The 21,454-nt window shown below is 42.9% G+C and overlaps 1 protein-coding gene across 1 annotated transcript in view; it reads right to left on the bottom strand.

Annotated features, from left to right (window-relative positions):
* The window catches only part of LOC144670089 (ras-related protein Rab-8B-like), a 45,594-nt gene that overhangs the window by 11,886 nt on the left and 12,254 nt on the right, over positions 1-21,454 (bottom strand). The window contains exons 2-6 of the mRNA XM_078532496.1: positions 17,461-17,521; positions 12,048-12,108; positions 9,352-9,429; positions 4,231-4,320; positions 4,056-4,121 (exon numbers count right to left, since the gene is read on the bottom strand). Coding sequence (XP_078388622.1) covers positions 4,056-4,121; positions 4,231-4,320; positions 9,352-9,429; positions 12,048-12,108; positions 17,461-17,521 — 356 coding nt within the window. The remainder of the gene's footprint in view (positions 1-4,055; positions 4,122-4,230; positions 4,321-9,351; positions 9,430-12,047; positions 12,109-17,460; positions 17,522-21,454) is intronic.

The following is a 21,454-nucleotide window of genomic DNA, read 5'->3' as shown; positions in this document are numbered from 1 at the left end:
CTAAGAACCTTAACAGTTGGTGGCAATAGCTAAGCAGGTGGAAGTTAGTGTGAGACATTTCACTGTCCCTTCTGTGCTGGCAACTCCTCAAACCTTCCCCTCTGGAAGCCTGTCTGACTCTTGTGCATGTCTCTCTCTCTCTCTCTCTCTCGGAGAAAAGTGACTCTTGCAGACAGTGCCAGGTGACACATGGATGTCTGAATGAGTGTGCAGAATATGAGTTCATGTATTCATGTTTTTCAAAATTTGCCAGTCTTCCTTAGACTCAGGGGTTGGTACCAGAAGACTGGAGAATTGCGTATGTTACATTTTTGTTCAAAAATCAGTGCAAAGATAAGCCCAAAAAGTACAGGCCAGTCAGTTTGACCTCAGTGGTGGGGTAGCTTCAAGAAACTATAATTTGGGACAAAATTAATAGTCACTTGGGCAAATGCAGGTTAATAAGGAAAGCCAGCATGGATTTGTTAAGGGCAAATTGTATTTAAGTAACTTGAATTTTTTGAAGAGGTAGCAGAGAGGGGTGATGAGGGCAATGCTGTTGATGTGGTGCACATAGACTTCCAAAAGGCATTTGATACAGTGTCACACAACTTTGTGAACAAAGTTATAACTCATTGAGTAAAAGGGACAGTGGCACCATGAAAGTGGCTGAGTGACAGGAAACAGAGTAGTGGTTGATGGATGTTTTTCTGAATGGAGGAAGGTTTTTAGTGCAGTTTCCTGGAGGTCGGTGTTAGGACCCCTGCTTTTCCTGGTTATATAACGATCTAGAACTTGGTGTAAAGGGCATGATTTCAAAATTTGAAGATGATACAAAACATGGAAAATCTGTGAGGAGGATAGTGTGTCCTTCAAAAGTGATGTCCTTCAAGAGGACATGGACAGGTTTGTGGAATGGGCGGACAATGGGCGGATAAAATTAAATGCAGAGAAGTGTGAAGTGTTTCATTTTGGTAGGAAGAACACGTAGAGGTTCAAAGAGGGCAGGAGCAGCACCAGGCAAACCCAAAAATGAGCTGTCAGCCTGGTGAAGCAACAACGTAGGACTACTTGCGTGTCAGACAGCATGAGCAGCATGCGACAGAGCTAAGCGATTCCACAACCAACGGATCAGATCCAAATTCTGCAGTCCTGCCACATCCAGTCGTGAATGGTGGAGGACAATTAAACAACTAAGGCTCTGCAAATATCCCTATCCTTAATGATGAGGGAGCCCAGTACATCAGTGCAAAAGACAAGGCTGAAACATTTGTAACCAACTTCAACCAGAAGTGCTGAGTGAATGATCCATCTCAGCCTCCTCCTGAGGTCCCCAGCATCATAGATGCCAATCTTCAGCCAATTCGATTCACTCCACATGATACCAAGAAAAGGCTGAAGGCACGAGATACTGCAAAGGCTACGGGCCCTGACAACATTCAGGATATAGTACTGATGACTTGTACACCAGAACCAGCCGCACCCCTAGCCTAGCTGATCCAGTACACCTACAAAACTGGCATCTACCCAGCTATGTGGAAAATTGCCCAGGTACGCCGTGTCCATAAAAAGCAAGACAAACCCAACCTGGCCGATTACAACCATCAGTCTACTCTTGATCATCAGCAAAGTGATGAAAAGTATCATTGACAGTGATATCAAGCAGTACTTACTCAGCAACAACCTGCTCACTGAATCTCAGTTTGGGTTCCGCCAGGTCCACTTAGCTCCTGACCTCATTACAGCCTTGGCCCAAACATGGCTGAACTCCAGAGGTGAGGTGAGAGTAAACGTTTGAGGACTCTGGGTCTATACTCGATGGAGTTTAGAAGGATGAGGGGGGATCTGATTGAAACTTACAGAATACTGAAAGGCCTGGAAAGAGTGGACGCGGGGAAGATGTTTCCATTAGTAGGAGAGGCTAGGACCCAAGGGCACAGCCTCAGAGTAAAGGGAAAACCTTTTAGAACAGAGATGAGGAGAAACTTCTTTAGCCAGAGAGTGGTGAATCTATGGAATTCATTGCCACAGAAGGCTGTGGAGGCCAGGTCATTGAGCATATTTAAGACCAAGATAGATAGGTTCTTGATTGGTAAGGGGATCAAAGGTTATGGGGAGAAGGCGGGAGAATGGAGTTGAGAAACTTATCAGCCATGATTGAATGGTGGAGCAGACTCGATGGGCTGAATGGCCTAATTTCTGCTCCTATGTCTTATGAATGCCCTTGACATCAAGATGACATTCTACCGAATCAGTGGGAAAACTCTCCGCAGGTTGGAGTCATACACAGCACAAAGGTTGTTGGTGGTCAATCATCTTCAGGAGTTCCTCAGGGTAGTGTCCTAGGCCCAACCATCTTCAGCTGCTTCATCAATGACCCTCCCCTCATCATAACATCAGAAGTGGGAACGTTCGCTGATGATTGCACAACGTTCAACGTCATTCGTGACTCCTCAGATACAGAAACAGTCCGTATCCATAAAGCAAGACCTGGACAATATTCAGGTTGGGGCTGATGTGGCAAGTAACATTAGTGACACACAAGTGCCAGGCAATGACCATCTCCAACAAGAGAAGAGAATCTAACCATTTACCTTTAATATTCAATGGCATCACCATCACTAATCCCCCACTATAAGCATCAAGCGGGATACCATTGACCAGAAACTGAACTGGACCAGCCATATAAATACTGTGGCTACAAAGGCAAGTCAGAGGCTGGGAATTCTGCGGGGAGGAACCTACATCTCAACTCCTCAAAGCCTGCGCACCATCTACAAGGTAAGAGTATAATGGAATATTCTCTAACTGCCTGGATGAGCGCAGCTCCAACAATGCTCAAGAAGCTCGGCCCCATTTGGGGCAAAGCAGTCCACCAGATTGGCACCCCTTCCACCACCTTAAACATTCAGTCCCTGCTGCCACTGAGGCACAGTGGCAGCAGTGTGTAACTCACCAAAGCTCCTTCGACAGCACCTTCCAAACCCACGACCACTACCACCTAGAAGAACAAGTGCAGCAGATGCATGGGAACACCACCACCTGGAAGCTCCCTGCCACCAATTCACAAACCGTCTTGACTTGGAACTATTTCACCGTTCCTTCACAGTCGCTGGGTCAAATTCCTGGAACTCCCTCCCTAACAACACTGTCATTGCTCCTACACCACATGGACTGCAGCGATTCAAGCTCACCACCACCTTCCCAATGGAAATTAGGGATGGGCAATAAATGCTGGCCTAGCCAGCGACGTCCACATCCGACAAACAAATATAAAAGGGTACAATTCTAAAGAGGGTGAAGGAGCAGAGACCTGGTTATGTGAGCGTAAATCATTGAAGATGGCAGGGCAAGTTGAGGGAGATGTTAAGAAAGCATCCAGCATCCTAGACCTTATTAATAGGGGCATTAATGTTTTCTTTGATGGTAGATGAAGTTATTTCCTTGGAATCTGCCTGTTATAGAGTGTTTATTCCTCTGTCATATTGAGCCCATCAGACGCTAACTTGCTTTTTCAGCTCAAGAGAAATTAGTTTCTAATTAGACATTCATATTCTATGACTGTATGCAAGCTACAATATCAGACTCTTAACAAAATTTCTATTTTATTCCTGGGCCTGGTTTTACACATGGACAGCTTGTAGCTGTTTTCCAGATTTTTGATTCTGTTAAAAGCTGGTGAAAGAATAACTAGAAATTCTGTATTTAAATTAGTACAGTTGCAACAGAGATACAAACTTGACTGCAAATGTTTTGCAGGCCTCTGCTAGATATTGATAAACTCTCGTCTGTCAGATCATAGGGCAAAGGTTTGCTTGCAAGAGGTTTGCTAAATTATGGAACATAATCATGAACATAGTTCTCTATATTTATAATAAAAATGTGTATGCACTGTTAAGTTTCCATTATAAGTGTCTATATTTAGAATGGAAACTGCCTATGTAAACTTGCCACATTGTGGTCACACTTCAGAATTTCAGGAATATATAAACTGATTGGTTTAGTACAGACTGTAACGAATGTGTAAATTTGTTAGTGAACTGATCCGTACGCAAATATTTCCTCCGATTTCTTACCTCTTCAACATTCAAGCTGGATTTTGCACTGGTCTCGAAGAACTTAATTCCATAATCTATCGCTAACTGGAAAAGCAACAATAATGATAAGTATCCAGCAGAAATAAGGCTAATTTATACTCGAGCCATAGTACTCAACCTTAAATTAAAGGTGAATAATATCTTACAACCTTACCTTCTCTCCTCGCTCTTTTGGCACCTGCCTTTTCTGATTCACATCACACTTGTTGCCCAGAATCACTCTTTCCACATCTGTAGGTGCATGCTAAAAAGATATAAGGACACTGTTAGGGGGAAATTAAAAATGCTAAAAGAGAATACAGTAATAATTTACTGAAAAACCCCTAAACTCTCCAGGCAGACATGGCTGCTAAATATATTAAGAGTTGAAGATTACCAGATGAACATTGCACAGCCTTGAGAGTCAGACTGGAGACAAAAGTATGACATAAATTAGATTAAGTGTACTCCTCTCTCAGATTGGGAAGGGGCAGATGGTCTTAGCTTAGGTACGGGAAGATGAACGATGGACAAAGAGGGGGCTTTGATGAAATACACACAGTCTTCCGTTGCAAGAATTGAGGTGGTTCATGTATACGTGCCTTAATCCTGATTGGATAGTATAATTATGTATACATGCTTTAGAATAATTGGACAGCAAAATCACATGTTTATGTACTCAATAGGATAGAGGTAGTATGGAACCAGTGTGTCGGTTACCGAATGGACGTACTCAAATGTATTATGATAAGTACAAAAGTAATGAAATGTAATCGATCTGGGAGCTGGGTCTTCATTCTTAGGGATGATTGCGGCTTCCTTGCATATGCTTGAATAAAACCGGTTAAAAGGAAGCCCGAGTCTTGTTTGATCGTTGCGGGATCGGAGAGTGTAATATCTCCTCTTCAGCGCTTTGCTATTAATCTTAGTAAACAGCAATTTATGCAGCTCAACTTTAAAATCTCAATCTGTTGGGATTCAGACACCAAAGTGGATAAGATGGCCACATATTGGCAACTTAGCTTAGAATGTGCAGCTATTTCGGAATAGATAGGTAATTGGAAAACATTGTTTCTTTTTTACATTACAGCAGCCGCCCCTCCCACCTGCTTGCTTCAGCCAAAGCCGCGAGGAACAGTTCACACTATCTCAGCTCGCTCTGCTAACTCTTGCACAAAATCCAAAGTGACTGAGGAAATAACTTGCCCAACTCTTGCAAATCTGAACCACAAGAGGCAAGCCTGCACCGCTGAACAGGCTTAGTGCACGTGACAATGATTCATTCTCTCTCTCTACTCCCTCTCCGTGAGAAGGGGAGCTTTTAAAATTTTTATAAAATTATTTTGCACCATTGCCCTCTCGATGTCAGTACGTTATGTCCCGTCCAGAAGACAGGAAGGAAAATATATATCTCTACGCCAACCTGGCTATTCCATAAAATTTTAAAAAACGGACAAAGGCTTTTCCCTGATTAGCCATGACTCATACCAGAAGAATTTCTAACCTTCAGAAACCAGCAGGGACCTCGTTATCTCTAAAGAGGCATGAATGCCCCTGTGACTGCAGAAAATCAAATTCCAAAGAAGTGCAGCAACAACTTTACATTTCTAAGGCAGAGCTGGCCAACGAAGACGGAATGTCTGCAAGGACAAAATGGACCTCGACTCTTCTACTCTATTAAATAAACACTTCAAGATTTCAGACCTAGGAAAATACATCCTGTGTCCAACACGCGGGAGAAGTGGTAGGAGGTATGTCAGGTGACCTTTCCAAAGCTGCTAGAACTTGTAATATTTCCATGTGGAATTGAACCCTGGCAGTCTACCATTTTACTATCTAAACAGGTAGCAGCAGAAAGAGCTCAGTCCAGGTAAATTGCCTGGCCCTCATCTACACTTGTACTACTGGAATATTGGAACTCCTGTATCGGTGCCTATAAGACTCATTCATCTCTAAGCGCCTTCTTCCATCATGGAATTACTTGCTTCTGGAAAGTCGGATCACCCTGCAACAATTTCAGCCTGTTAACCTCTGAAGGAATGCGCGTGGACTTTTTATTCTGGACTCACGTGAAACCATAACTTTTATTTTTATTGTGGTCTTGTCATGTACTCCTTTCTTTCCCTTACTCCTCTTTTATTGTATGAGTGCAAAAGGGGCGGATGTTGCAAAACCCCTTCCACGTTGTATGTGTGTAAAATAAACCAACCCTCTTATTTTACCTCATCTCGAGTTTGCTGTGGGGTTATTAAGAGGATTGGATTACTCCAAACTGAAGGGCTAGGGAAAACACACCACCACTTATAAAGGGGGAAATCAGAAATCAAAAACATCTGTTTACAGATGGGTAGCGAGAGGGAAAATCAGGACTGTTTAAATTAACCCCCCTTCTGTCCCTAACAATTATGACCTGAGAGAAATTGGAGTATTAAAATCAGGCAGTTGCTCAATAGCAAATTCACCTGTGCACTGTTCATTCTGACCCATGTGCCTTCACAAACTCAAAAGTTGGCTGCCTAAAATAGAATTACCAACTTCCGCCAACCCATGATGCCTTGGGGCTGACTTCCAAAAGGCACAGCGATCTTCAGCTGCTTCATTAATGACCTTCTGTCCGTCATAAAGTCAGATATGGGGATTTTTGATGATGATTGCAGAGTGTTCAGCACTATTTGTGACTCCTCAGATACTGAAGCAGTCATGTCCACATGCCGCTAGATCTGGATGATAGTCAGGATTGGGCTGCTAAGTGGCATGTAACATTCCAACCAGTGGAGAGTTTTCACCAATTCCATTGACTTAGATTTTGCTCGGGCTCCTTGATGTCACACTCGGTCAAATGCTGCCTTGATGTCAAGGGCAGTCACTCTCACCTCACCTTTGGAGTTCAGCTCTTTTGTCCCTGCTTGGACCAAGCTGCAATGAGGTCAATAGCCCTGGTGGAAAAAACTGAGCAGCTTATTGCTTAGTAAGTGCTGCTTAATAGCACTGTTGACGACCCCTTCTATCCCTCTGTTGATGATCAAGAGTAGACTGATGGAGTGGCAATTGGCTGGATTGGATTTGTCCTTTTTGTGAAAGGGGCACACCTGGGCAATTTTTCACATCATCGGGTAGTTGCCAGCGTTGTAGCTGTACTGGAACTGCTTGGCTAGGAGTGTAGCTAGTTCTGGGGCACAAGTCTTCAGCACTATAGCTGGGATTTTGTCAGGGCCCATAGCCTTTTCCGTGCCTTCAGCCATTTCTGGATATCACATGGAGTGAATCAAACTGGCTGAAGACTGGCATCTGTGATGCTGGGGTCCTCAGGAGGAGGCTGAGATGGATCATCCACTCCGCACTTCTGGCTGAAGGTGGTTGCAAATGCTTCAGCCTTCTCTTTTGCACTGACACGTTGGTACCCTCCATCACTGAGGATGGGGATATTTGTGGGGCCTCTTCCTCTTGCTAGTTGTTTAATTTTCCACCACCATTCACAACTGGATGCATTTATGGAACTTTGCTTTTGCTTTGCCAAGTAGCAAAAATGTTAGCAACATGAGGTATAAATACTTTAATGCCCTATTAAACTTTGGATATCACAAGTCAGACAAAAAACCAACACGTGGTAAAGCTGACTGCAAGTTCAATTTATCTATTCACTTCAGAATTTTGAATTCTGTACTTGCTTACTTGGAGAAGAAATTGCAACTATCAGTCAATGCTCTTCAACAACTGGGCCTCAGTCTGGGTGCATCTGTCTGCTTAAGCATCCATATTCCTACTGTAATATGCTGACCAGAACTGCACATTGTACTGTACTTCAGCTGTGGTCATTTTAGTGCCTCCTGGCATTTATATTCTATCCCTCAGGCAAAAGAATTAAGTGGCATTTGTCTTTCATTACCACTTTAATGCACAATGTTATTGGTTTCAGTGAGCTACCCAGCAACACTCTTAGATTCCTTCCCTGTAGCCCGTGGCCATTGAGTTCATATTCCTACCACATCTGGGATATAGGAAAGGATGGGAATACAAGATGGCTGGTGCAAAACAGAACTTAAGCCTTTAGCTGAAGAAAATTATGATCAAAGATATTGAGAAACAGGCTTAAGGGGCTGAATGGCCTACTCCTGTTCCTATGTTTCTGAATGCAGCATGCAGAGAGAACTGAGCAATGCTCTGCTGTCAATACTTCCAGATGTTATGTGGGTGCAGTGGACAAATACTAAACACCGAACAGAATTATTTTTGCAAATCATTTTGTGTCTTGTAAATAAATTTTGTAAAAATGAAGTCTAAGTGAGCACAAGGATTCCAATGTCACGTGAAATGTTAAGTTTGTTTAGATCAGATATTTCTGGCCACTCAGCCCTAGTCTAACAGGCCTGAATCAAGCTTGGCTGAGAAAAAATGAAATTTCTGCTGGAATTAACAATGCACAATACGCTAAAGAACATTTTATTCTACAGAAAGTGCAATCACCCATGGTATCCCATCCTCAGACAAATGAGCAAACATTGAGGAAAGGGAAAAATGGTCAAGAGTGCTGGCTTTCATTTAGAAGGTGGTCTAAAGTGGCAACAGGCTCCTCAAACCTCCCTGTGGCTTTCTCCATGGCAACGCCACAACTGCAGTCGACTTGCTAACCAATCAGCACCCTTTTCTCCTGCAGTACAGATTGCTTTGACTGTTTGAAATTTGGCGTTCTTGTGTTTGTCTTGATGAGTGCAAGATGAGAAGCTTCACCCACATGTCTCTCTTTTCAACAAGATTCAAGTTCTGCACGACCAAGCGACATCCAGTGTTTTGGAGATCACATTCTGCAATTCCATCCATTTTGGCTTAAGAAAAATCACAAACCATAAGCAAAGTAAAGCTCCTTCACCTTAGCATTGCATGCACGTTACTGGGAATTTTTCACACCAGCTGCCTTATTAATAAGCGAGAATGGAAATTTGTTTGCCCTTTTTAAGCCATGAACTCTCAAACTAGAGCAACTGTTTTCATGAAAGACCTGATGCATCATCATCATCATCAGTGTGGGTTCGATTCAAACCTAGGAATCAAAGCTGAAAATAACAACATGCTCCTCACGGTGCCCATCAGTCTGAGATAGTACTCACCATTTATACATCTGTTGACAAAGACCATCTCAGTAGAGTCAAAATAAGATTCAACAGTTAAACGCAAAATGCGTAGCAACAAATTATAATCCACTATTGCAGCACTAAGTGACCTGTGGAAAATTGCAGTATGCATTAATCTTCTGGTTAATACTGGCAGATAGCAGGCATTAACAGAGCACATTACTCACTTCTTCAATATCCCTTATCCAGTTCCTTACGTTGTCAAAACTCTTCTCTTGTGTGATGTCATACACCAACATTATTCCCTGGAAACGCATGACAAATCAAATGACACTGGTTAGACGGAATGCATTTCTATACTAACTCTTCCATCGAAGTAGTACATATCACAAAAACAACTTGTATTTATACAAGATTTGAACATAGTACAATGTCCTAATGCGCTTCACAGAAGTGTTAGCAAACAAGATTTGAGCCGCATAAAATATTGAGGGGTGACCAAAAGCTTGGTCAAAGAGGTAGGTTTTAAGAAGCATTGCAAAGGAGGAAACAGAAAGGTGGAAAAGTTTAGGGAGGGAACAGTTGCATACGTAGTTGAACACCTAGCAACATCACCTCGCTTTGCCTTGAGACACTGATGGCTACAGTCTGTAGATTATCAGTACAGACTATTCAGAGCAATTTTATAGGAAATATTTAATGGAAAGATTGCAGTTTACATTCAGCCCCTATGAAGTGCAATTATTCCACTAACAAAGGTTTCAGGACAAAAAAACCTAATCGAAAACATGATCATGCATAATTTTTACTGAAACGAATATAGTCTCCCAGTTGAAGAGCCTGGCAGATGGCCCATCTCAATCTCGGCAACTTCCATTCAATCACCAGCTACCACTGAAGCACCCAAAAGAACAGAGTACTCTCCTTACAATGGCCTTCCTCAAACAACTAGAGACTGGCTGAATGCAATATGCAGAAAGTATAGGCATGGGGGAGGCAGTGGTGTAGTGGCATTGTCACTGGATGAGTAATCCAGAGACCCAGGGTAATGCTCTGGGGACCTGGGTTCAAAACTTACCACGGCAGATGGTGAAATTTGAATTCAATAAAAAAATCTGGAATTAAAAGTCTAATGATGATTTTTGTAAAAAAAAAACCATCTGGTTCACTGCCGTCCTTACCTGGTCTGGCCTACATGTGACTCCAGGTTGATTTTTAAATGTCCGCAGTTCTCAAGGGCAATCAGTGCTGGCCCAGCCAGCGATGCTCCATCCCATGAAGAAATAAAAAAAAATTGCACCTTGCTGGTCCAATGCACTGTCTTCTGCCAGTCCAATGTATCCAGGCAGATATTTGAATTTTGAAGTGCGTTAACTCTCTGTCCCTTGCACAACTGGCTCAAATTATTTTGACATATTTTCATATCTGGTAATGAGAAGAAAAATCCTGTTTGGCTAACATTATTGAATTTTTGGAGAGGGTAACAGACAGAGTCAACACTAGATGCAATTTATCTGGATTTTCAAAATGCCCTCGATAAGGTGCCCCATAATAGGCTAATGAAAAAGGGCAGGGGATATGGAGTCAGAGACAAGTGGCAGAATGGATTGCTAGCTGCCCTCAAGACAGAAAGCAGAGAGAGGGAGTAATGGGTAGTGATTCTGATGGCAGAAGGTGGGAAGTGGTGTTCCAAAGGGATCAGTGCTGGGACCACTGCTGTCCTTAACTCACTTGAATGATTTGGACTTTGCAATCAAAAACACAATTTCTAAATTTATGGATGACACCAAATTGGGGGTGGGGGCGGGGTAGTCAACAGTGAGCAGGACTGCAACAAATTACTGCAGGACATTAATAAACTTTCAGAATGGGCAAATAATTGGCAAAGTTCAACACAGATAAATGTGAGGTAGTACATTTTGGTAAGAAGAATAGGGAGGTCAATTATTATGCAGAAGGTGTGAATTGAGCAGGAGTAGAGGAAGAAAGGGATCTTGGAGTACAAATGTGCCAATCACTAAAAGTTGCAGCACAGGTTAACAATGCCATAAAAAAGCAAACCAAGCACTAGGCTTCATTATGAGGGGGATAGAATTGAAAAAGTAGGGAAGTTATGCTAAACCTGTATCAAACCTTGGTTAGACTACACTGAGAATACTGCGTGCAGTTCTGGTCGCCGTATTATAAAAATATAGAGGCACTGGAGAGGGTGCAGAAAAGATTTACAAGGATGATACCAGAAGTGAGAGAGTATACGATCAGGAAAGGGTTGACAGGCTGGGTCTCTTTTCTTGTCTCTTAAAAAAGGCTAAAGGGTGACCTATTAGAGGTATTTAAAATTATGAAAGGTTTTGATGGACTGGATGCAAAAAAGTTTCCTCTTGTGGGGAAGAGCATAACTAGAGGCCATCAATATAAGATAGTCACTAAAAAATCTAATAGGCAATTCAAAATAAACTTCTATACCCAAAAAGTGGTGAGAATGTGGAACTTGCTACCACAGGGTATGGTTGAATAGATACATTTAAGGGGAAACTAGCCAATCATATCAGGGAGAAGGGAATAGAGGCTTACAATGGTAGATTTAGATGAGGAAAGATGGGAGGAGGCACAAGTGAAGCATAAACACTGCATGGGCTGGTTAGGCCAAATGGCCAGTTTCTGTGCTATGTATCCTATGTAATCCTATATAATCAGGCAGATAAGCCATTATTTAACCTCAGTGTTGTTGTGGGAGTATCTTAACAATGGCACAACTCACTGGACACTCAAAATGGGATAGGTAACATTTAAAAAAAAACTAGGCAATTGAAAGTTGTTTAATGTTTCCCATTAGATTAAAAATCAAAAGTAGATGTAAATTTGAAATGGTTCTTTTGTGGGGAGAAGCTAATTCATAATACAGCATACTGTATAAGTTTACCATAGCTCCTCTGTAGTATGCTGACGTGATGGTACGGAATCTTTCATGACCTGCTGTGTCCCTGAAATGAGAAAATGGATAAAATGAGAATAGAGATATCAACCAGTATAAAGATAATGGGATTAAATTTTAATGAGGTCAGCATGAGTAGGAAACAAGGCAGACGGGGTGGTTTAACTAGGCGGGAGCTGAAATTTTGGCTTCCCGATGGCAGGTTGAGGTGTGGAGATTAAGTCAGCAGCATGGCACTGGCAGGTCGGGCCTCGTGCAACCCGTGACGGGTTCTTACTTGTAATATATTTGCATGCCATCAATACTCATTGCATTAAAACTTTTTGTAATTAAGCCCTACCTTCATGAATGACGCACGAGAATCTCGTGGTGCCCAGTTCCCGCTGGTTTAAAGATGGCGCGCAACAGTCGGCTTTGTGCGGTTGTGTCTGAGGTCAGTGGTATTCTCTGTCGAACTCTGCGGCACATGGTGGGGGGGGCAGGAGAATGGCAACATGAACGGAGGCTCAGGGCCGGCAAACACGAGGCAAGGGTGAATGGGGAGTCGGTGTAGAGTGGGGTCAGCGCATGGAAGAGTTGGAGAGGGATCCAAGGGAAGACAGTTGGTGAGATCTGGGGCCTGGCGTCCTGGGTGTGCTTGTGGGGGGGGGTGGGGAATAGTGGTGCAGACCATCAGTCAAGGTAAGAAAAGGGGCCTAAAGTTCAGGCTCAGTACTATCCACATGTGGGTCAATCTCAGGGTGTTGGCTGGCAGAGGGAATGTTGACAGTTACAAGGGGGAGGTCAATTTGGTAGAGGGACAGGTCCAGCCTGAGGTTGGGATAATCAAAAATCTCGTATGACAGGTCATGGGATCTAACGAAAACTCTAAGGATGATGCAGGGAGGGTCTAGGATCAGAGGGGGAATGTCAACTGGGACAGGTGTAGGCTCAGGGGAGAGAGATGGCATTTCCAAGTCGATGGTGACAAGGTCCAGGGTAATGGGGGTGGTGGGGGGAGGTTGAAGAGTTGTAGAAGGAAGGCACAAAGTGATGTTGGGAGGGTCAAGGGTGATGGGGACAAGTGTGAAGGTCACCTTCACAGCAGGAGGGTGGAGGGGAATGTGTTTTAGCGCAAACCTTATGATGTTCATTTTTGCAATGTCTCCAAAAGCACACGTGGTGCGAGGATTGGAGATCGAAGTGGGAGGAGCCCAATGTGTGGTGGGTTCTGGTTGTGGACGATAGAAGAAGTTGAAAATCTCATGGCTCATTAGTTCTATGGGTGACATCCATAGACACACATTTTCACCTCACTGTCTGCCTTCTTCACACAGTTCAATCGCTGAAATACCTATTGGTCTCATACACCCAATATCTCTGCACACTCGGGAGCAGGAGGGGGGCTCTTGCTGGTCAACAACAGAGGCCACAATGCCAGCCACAGGCAGCACCAGAGGGAATGGCTGGTCAGGATGCAGCCATCCAGGGACAACATCATAGAAGGCCACTGGCGTTGTCTGCAAAGTTGTGGCCCTGATGCAGAGTCTCTGTTTGTCCAAGAGGCTCTTTGATAGTCTGCCCATACCTTCTGCCTTGTCAGGTGATGGCAGGTTTCACCAATGAAAGGTTTCCCCCGCTGTGTGATCACTCATGTTGGCCACTGTCAGTTTAAATTTTCATTAGAATTGCATGGGAACTGGCAAAAAGGAAGGGAGTGAAAGAATCTCCCACTTCTGGTTCTGAGGCAGTGAATGGTGCGCCGCAAATAATACATTGCCTGATGGAACCTCAATTTACCCAGTTATTATTAGGAACACATTGAGGAGTCGGAAGTCTCAGTGAGCAGCTGTCACCAGAATGGCTGATGCCAGCCTGGAGCTGCCTTACCTACCTGACTGTTACTCCAGTCACTGGGTCCTCCACTTAGTATCTACCACATTGTTGAGTTGGCACTGAATTCAACACGTGAGCCCTCTCACTGTCACAGTAGCATGCTTGAACCACTGAATCAGCTCGTGTCTGCCAGCAGGATTGCTCAATATGATTGCACATTGCCTCTCACTCTCACTGCTTTGACCAGTGAGGCAGGAAAGGCTCTTTAGTAATGTCAGGGGAGCATTTGCAGCTAGTGTATTTGGGTCTACGGTAGATCAAATAGTTGCAGTCAGGAAAGGCAGGAGAGAATTAGAGTAAAGGAAGCAGCTTACAATGTTGCCAAAAAGAGTAGTAAGGTTGACGACTGAGAGGGTTTTAATGAGGGAAAAAATAGAAAATGAGCTTGAACTAAGAAATACAAAAACAAATTGCAGGAGCTTTTACAAATATATAAAAAGATACAAGATGTAGCGAAAGTAAAAATGGGTCCCTTGAGGCAAAGACAAGATAAATATGACACCAAGTTTGCAAACAGCCTGATTCAGCTTCAGATAGTTTCGAAAGAGGGGGATTGACTCAGTGGTTAGAGAATGGAGTTTGTAGCGGAACCAATGTCAACGGTTTCAGTCTTCCCAATGTTTAATTGGAGGAAATTTCTGCTCACCCAATACAAGGATTCTGATAATTCAGTAATAGTGGAGGGGTCATCTGCTGGCTCCCCTTTATCTACCCTACTAGTTACTTCCTCAAATAACTAATAAGTCTGTCAAACATAAGTTCCCTTTTGTAAAACCATTCTGAATTTGTCTGATCATACGATAATTTCCTAAGTGCATTGTTAAGACTTCTTTAATAGTAGATTCCAGAATTTTCCCAACAACTGATGTCAGGCTAATTGGCCTATAATTCCATTTTCTCTCTCCCTCCTTTCTCCAGTAGTGGTGTTACGTTTGCCAACTTCCAACTTGTAAAACTTTCTGCAGATTAACACGCACTAAATAGCTGGGAGCAATTTACCCTGTAAGCTGCGTCCATTCAGAAGTTGCTGCAAAAGCCGAGTACATATTGGCTCCCAGTTACCACACTGCACAAACAAAAAGGACGACTACAATTAAAGGGAATAGACCTCACACAACAACTGTATTGCTGTTATCGAAAGGATACGAAAGCATTGGAAAAGGGGGCATTATAGGTTTTCTGTGTTGTCATCAGGGATGAGAGATTGTTCTGGGTGATTCTGCACCCCTACTAAAAGTGAGAAAAAATATTTGCATCGATACATCACCTTTCACAACACCAGGGCATCCGAAAGCGTATTACAGCCAAAAAGTGTTATAATGTAGGAAACATGGCAGCCAATTGCACAAAACAAGCTCCCACAAACAGCAATGTCATAACGACCAAATGATCTGTGATATTGGTGATAAATATCGGACAGGGTATCGGGGATAACTCCCCTGCTCTTTGAAATAGTACCACGGGACCGTTTACATCCACCTGTGACAACGGACAGGGCGCCTCAGTTTAATATCTCAAGAGGGATTCTAATAGAGTCAGCTGTACTCTGGAAAGCTATGATAAAGTAATTACTTTCCAGCAATAGTCAATATTGTAAGATAATCAGAAAATTATTTAGCAAGAGGTTAGGGTATCTTTATAAATAAATAATATACACAGGGTGGTCGGAATGTGGAATTCTCCACCATAATCTGGAGATTTAACAGAGCCCATAAATTGTTTTAAAAGGGAATCAGATATTACTTAGAAAAGGGCATTAAAAGGGAAGAAAGTGAGGAAAAGTGAGGAATTAGTTTATCAGCTAATTGGCTTGTTGGGAGGGGTGTTGGCGTGGGGATGGGGAGAAGGGGAACATACACTTTACAGACCTGTTTATATGTTACAATATTCTATGGTCCTCTCCTATAGACTCAATTTATCAAAATTGCTTCCCAAGATCTGCATGACAAGAGCTAAAATATGTTCAAAATAATCCTGTGCAGGATTAAACAAGCTCTTAGGAAGCACAGGTAGCTATTTCATTTAAACAAAACTGTAAGACTAGATAGGGCTGAAAGGAATTTTATGGTGTACACAAGTACACATGTTCACATAGTGCGGGTGATGTCCAACCTGAGAAACCAAGGCTCTAAGGCAGGTGTTCACGCATTCCCCACAAGTTCACAAGAAAGAAAAAGATTTCGAGGCCTAGACAACACGGGTCACTCTTATTTCATCAAATAAAATCTCAGAACATCAGTGGTGATGCTTGTAAAGAACCTACCCAGCCTTTGTCAAGAGAAGAAACCGGGCTGAAGCAACCTAAATGGAGAGATGATAGAAGAAAAAAAGGACAAAAGCTCCTCAAATAATAAAACCACAAATGAATACAATAATCAATTAGATGGAATAGATTTAGTCAGGGTAACCAATGTTAAAATTGTCATTATTTTATACAGACCATTAGGATGTGATGACTTAACAGTTACATACAGCCAGACTGTAATAATTGTAATCATTTTTGTTAGAACCCGAGGATAGCTGAAAAATCCCTAGTTCAGGTATAACCTTATTGTTACTTTTAAAATTCAAGAGCAAATCTATCAGAATGATGATAAGTCATCGACATGAAACATTAACTTAATTTCTTTCCACACAGATGCTGTCTGACCTGCTGGGAATTTCCATTATTTGGGCCTAAAAAGGTTGGAACAGGGGACCTGGTAAATTGTGCAAAGTTAAAAACAGTGGAGGTCCAAAGAGACTTGGCGGTCTGGGTACACAGGTCATTAAAATGTCATGAACATGTAGAGAAACCAATGAAAAAGACTAAGGGGATGCTGGCCTTCATATCTCGAGGACTAGGACAAAAACAAGGGTCACAATCAGTGAGACAAAACCCTGGTCAGCCTACACCTTGAGTACCGAGAGCAGTTTTGGGCACCACACCATGGAAAAAAAATATTGGCCTTGCAGTGTAGACTTACCAGAATAAATCTTGGACTCCAAGGGTTACATTACAGGGGGAGAGATTACACAAACTGGGGTTGAATTCCCTGGAATTTAGATGATGAAGGGGTGATCAAAATCTTCAAGATATTATAGGAAATAGATAGGATAGATTGGGAGAAACTTCTTCCACTGGCTGGGGAGGCTAGAACGGGGAAGGCGGGGGGGGGCCTAGACTAAAAATTACAGCCAGGCCTTTCGGGGGTGAAATTAGGGTATACTTTTACAGACAAAAGTAAGAGTTTGAACTCTCTTCATCTCTCTGATGCTAGGTCAATTGTTAATTTTAAAACTGAGATCGATAGATATTGTTCGCCAAAGGAATCAAGGAATATAGAACAGGGTCGCAGATCAACCATCATCTCATTGAATGGCGAAATAGGCTCTAGGTACTAAATGGCCTACCTATGTTCTGTTGTTATCTAAGATTGCATAGCTATATACACACACAAATTTGTATCAGTAACTCCTACGTTTGATTTATCAGGTAAATTTGACCGAATGAAAACTACGCTCGTCCTGAACCTTTCGCACTCACCATATCTGTAACTTGATTTTCTTCCCATCTAGTTCCACTGTTTTTACTTTGAAATCAATTCCTGTAAAAAGGATGAAATGTGTTAAATGAATACAAAGTATAAGATATTTCATGTGGAAAATTTAAATGTATATGTTTTTGAAACTTGTGAACAACACTCTCCCCTACTGCTCGACTAGAATCCCTCCACACATTGGTGCGGCCAGGCGGCGCGCCAGCTAAGTGCCCATTGACTTGCGGCAGGACCGGAGGATTGCGGCAGGCGGGCACGGAAAACCCCGCTGGTAGTCTCTCAGAAAACAGATTCCCTACCGAACAATCTGGCAACACGATCCATTTCACAGCACATAAATCTCACTGCTTGTGTACAGTAATTGTTTCAAATACTGGTTGCGTGGTCTATCTTGAGTAACTGTGGGTCTGACTCAGGTAGTTACTTCCAACTGGTCTGTTAACACAACATACAAGATGGGTTACAGAGTAGGTATATCTCTCATGAGTACAGACTGTATCATTCTCTGTAGAGAGCCTCTAGCACATGACTGCCGATGTCACTGTGACATCATGATCTACCTCACTAACTCATTAGTATAACTATTCTATTAACCCATTCTACTACAGTAACCTCTCACTTAAAAGTCGTAGATGCATTCCTTAAAACCCCAACTTTAAGTGTTGAGTATTCCTGAAAAAAGACATGTCAAAGCTTTTCGTCTTGCACTCATCAGGACACTTCGCATTGTAAAGGGAAAACAACAATTTACACTGTATGAGAAGAGACTGCTCTTTTTTCAGCAATACTCATGAAACAACTCTTAAGTGAATCAGAGGTTCCCATGGGAATCAGTGTTAAAAATGGAGCTAGGTTCTTTTGGACATGTCCGTACACGTGCGGTATTGTGCATTCCTAGCTGAATTAACTTGTAAAATAAAATAAATCACTACATATAAAAGAAATACCATATAAATTCAAATTCAATAACAGTCACCAGTCTCTTCTCTTTTCTTAGGCTTCAGCTCAGCCTCAGCTTCAGGGATAGTTTGCTTCCACTCCGGTTCGATGGGTTCCGAGATGGCCGATAAGTCTAATGTGTGACCTGGTACTGTACATGTGGGGCAGGTGTTGCTTGAAGAGTCAGATAGGTGAGTTATGTGGAAGTTCGTGTACTCTCTCTGTCGCTTTGGTTTCACCTTTGTATATTCCGAAAGGAAGTCTCCCTGTGCTTGGTGCTTTCTCAAACAAATCTCCTCCATTTTGATCAGTCACCATGAGTTGGTGGAGATGTTTGACATCTTCAGGGATGCTTTGAGGACATCTCCAAAGCATTTCAGCAGAGGTGGTTTTGAGTGATTAGTGCCTCAATTCTGGACACGTTTGCTTGGGAGAAGACTTTTCTGTTGGACCACCTTTCTTGCCACTGGATTTAAAGAACCTTTGGAAGAAAATGCTGGTGGTGCTTCCAGTTTCCTACTACAGGTTTTCCAAGTCTCAGAAACATAAGTAGGAGTGCAGAGATCACTGCTGCCCACCGAACCATGGCCTTAATCTTGGATTTGAGATCCTGGTCCTCAAATGTTCTTACCCTCAGTCAACCGAAGGCTGAACTAGCGGCACTGAAGAATTTCATCATCTATATCTGCCTTTCTCAAGGGGGGCTCACAAAGTATGAAAAATGGTCTACATTGATCTTAATCAACAGGAAGTGTCATGAAGTGGGAGCTGGTTGGAAGAGGCCCTTTATTTTCTGGGTGTTGGTAGTGAAAGATCCATTTTCTCATGAGTGCAAACACAAGCTTCTCCTGCTTACAGAAACTCGGTCACTGAAGTTGGAGTAATGTTGATTGCACTTTTGAACAGCCAGATCCTGGTGGAGTTCAACAACCTTGAAAAATTTATCCAAGGACTGTTGTTTTATTTCTTTTGGCAGTAGATCTATTTGTAGCCACTGATCAGTCTGTTCACTCTGGCACTTTGCTCTCTGTTTGGGTCATCCTCTGTAAAGATTTCCATTGCCTCGATGAGATGGAAAACTCGACAGTCACTTCATTGACAAGATTTGAGGGGATGATGTTTTGGTGTGGTCTTCCTCTTCAGCTCGTTGACTGTCTAGCTGAATTAAGTCTTCATTGGACCATTCCTCTCTGTAGGGTTTGAGCAATTCGACCACATCAGCCTCATCCACTTCAAAGCCAACGTTGCTCGCTAAGGCGATGATTTCACACTGGACCTCAGTGACAGCATCATGAAATCCTCCGTGGTCACTATCCCACTCCAGCCACACTTTCCGCACACTGCTCAGACCAATGACTCATCCCGTGAATCAGTGATATTATCGATGCTCTTGAGGATGTTGTACACACGCCAAACTTTCACGACTGATGGCGCATTCTCACCAGCTGTTGCCTTGATGAGCTGCGAGAAGGTACAGCAGAGGTCGTAGGCCTTGAATATTGCTATTACTTATTGATCCATGGGCTGTAGCAATGATGGTATGTTGGGTGGCCAGAAAAATCACCTTCACATTTTTGGACAAGTCTTCATGATCGATAGGATGACCTGGGCGATTATACAAGAGGAGCAATATCTTGAAGGCGATATTTTCTCTGGTCCAATGTGCACTCCAGGCAGGGGTGGCATACAAAGAAAACCATTCTTGAAAGAGTGCCCCCATCATCCAGGTTTTCTCATTTTGACACCAAATGACACGCAGATGTTCCCTGGAATAACCCCTCAAAGCCCTTGGTCTCTCAAGATACACCACTAAGGGCTTAAAGTTGAAATCTCCTGCAGAGTTCCCACCCAGCAGGACAGTCAGGAGGATCTTTGGCAGCTTTAATTCCTGGCACTGTCTTCCCATCTTTGAAGATGTATATTCGCTGTGGCATTCGCTTCCAATAAAGCCCCAGCTCATCAATACTAAAGACTTGTTTTGGTGAGTAGCCATCTTCTTCAATGACTCTTTCCAAATAGGCAGCGGATACATCAGCCGCTTCTGTATTGGCACTAGTCGCTTCAATGTTATGCAAACAGGAATGTTTTTTGAAGTGCTCGAACCATCTGCGACTAGCATTGGAACTTTCCGACTGTGAACTCTTACCCTGCTCACTCTAAGTCGTCTTATAGGCTTTTAGCTTTTGCTTGGATAACCAAAGGGGCACCTGGCGCTGGTTTTGGTCTTCATTCCAGATTGCCAAGAGTCTTTCCATAATGTCCATAATGCTGCTTCTAGTCCGATTTACCTTGCTAGCACTTAAAAGATGTAACACCTTGCGCACTTTGTTTGACTTTGTCATTTTAAAACCTCCAATTTCATTGCCAAGGTTATAGTTTTCCTTGTTTTCTTAGCAGCAGCAGGCCCACTCATCACTTGCTGGGTGTTTCTGACACATGTTTAAGAGTGATTCCTGAGGATTGCAGCACTAAATCACAAACCCAAAACAGTCTCAAAGTTCACTGAAATGGCTTTTCTGCCTCACCTGCTGCAAAGCTGAACAAGGGCCAGACATGGGGCTCCAAGGTTAATCAGAAGATTGCAGAGTCAGGCTCCTGAAGGGCGAGCACTGCACCCTGTATTTTTCCAGCCAAACAAGCCCAGGAAAGCAATTTTACCTTTGCACAGTAGCCAATGCCTCTCTCTCAGGCTTTAAAATGGCCTCTCGGCCTCACCCAATGTAAAGCTCCACAGCAGGCACACCTGGGGCTCCAAAATTAAAACTGGTTTGCAGGGTCAAGAAATGGACCTGTTTTGCAAAGAAATGAGCAATCCAGGCTTCAACTTCCCCATTGTAAAAAAACAAAGTTCTGTTTGTTTGGGTTCACTTCATACACAACTGTGCTGCAGAGACTTTAGAAAAAAAGTCAGTCCCTCGGAGTGCAATCGAGCGTGTCTCCTCACGCCCGCTCAAAACGGCGTCAATTAGGTCGCACCTGGTGCAAAACGATGTTAATGCAGAAGTCGAGGCGCTAAACACAAATATTGGTCCTATAAACTGC

Source organism: Cetorhinus maximus, chromosome 30, assembly GCF_964194155.1.
Source record: "Cetorhinus maximus chromosome 30, sCetMax3.hap1.1, whole genome shotgun sequence".
Lineage (NCBI taxonomy): Eukaryota > Metazoa > Chordata > Chondrichthyes > Lamniformes > Cetorhinidae > Cetorhinus > Cetorhinus maximus.
The sequence above is the reverse complement of the archived record's forward strand: the minus strand, read 5'-3'. Positions and strand labels throughout refer to the sequence as shown.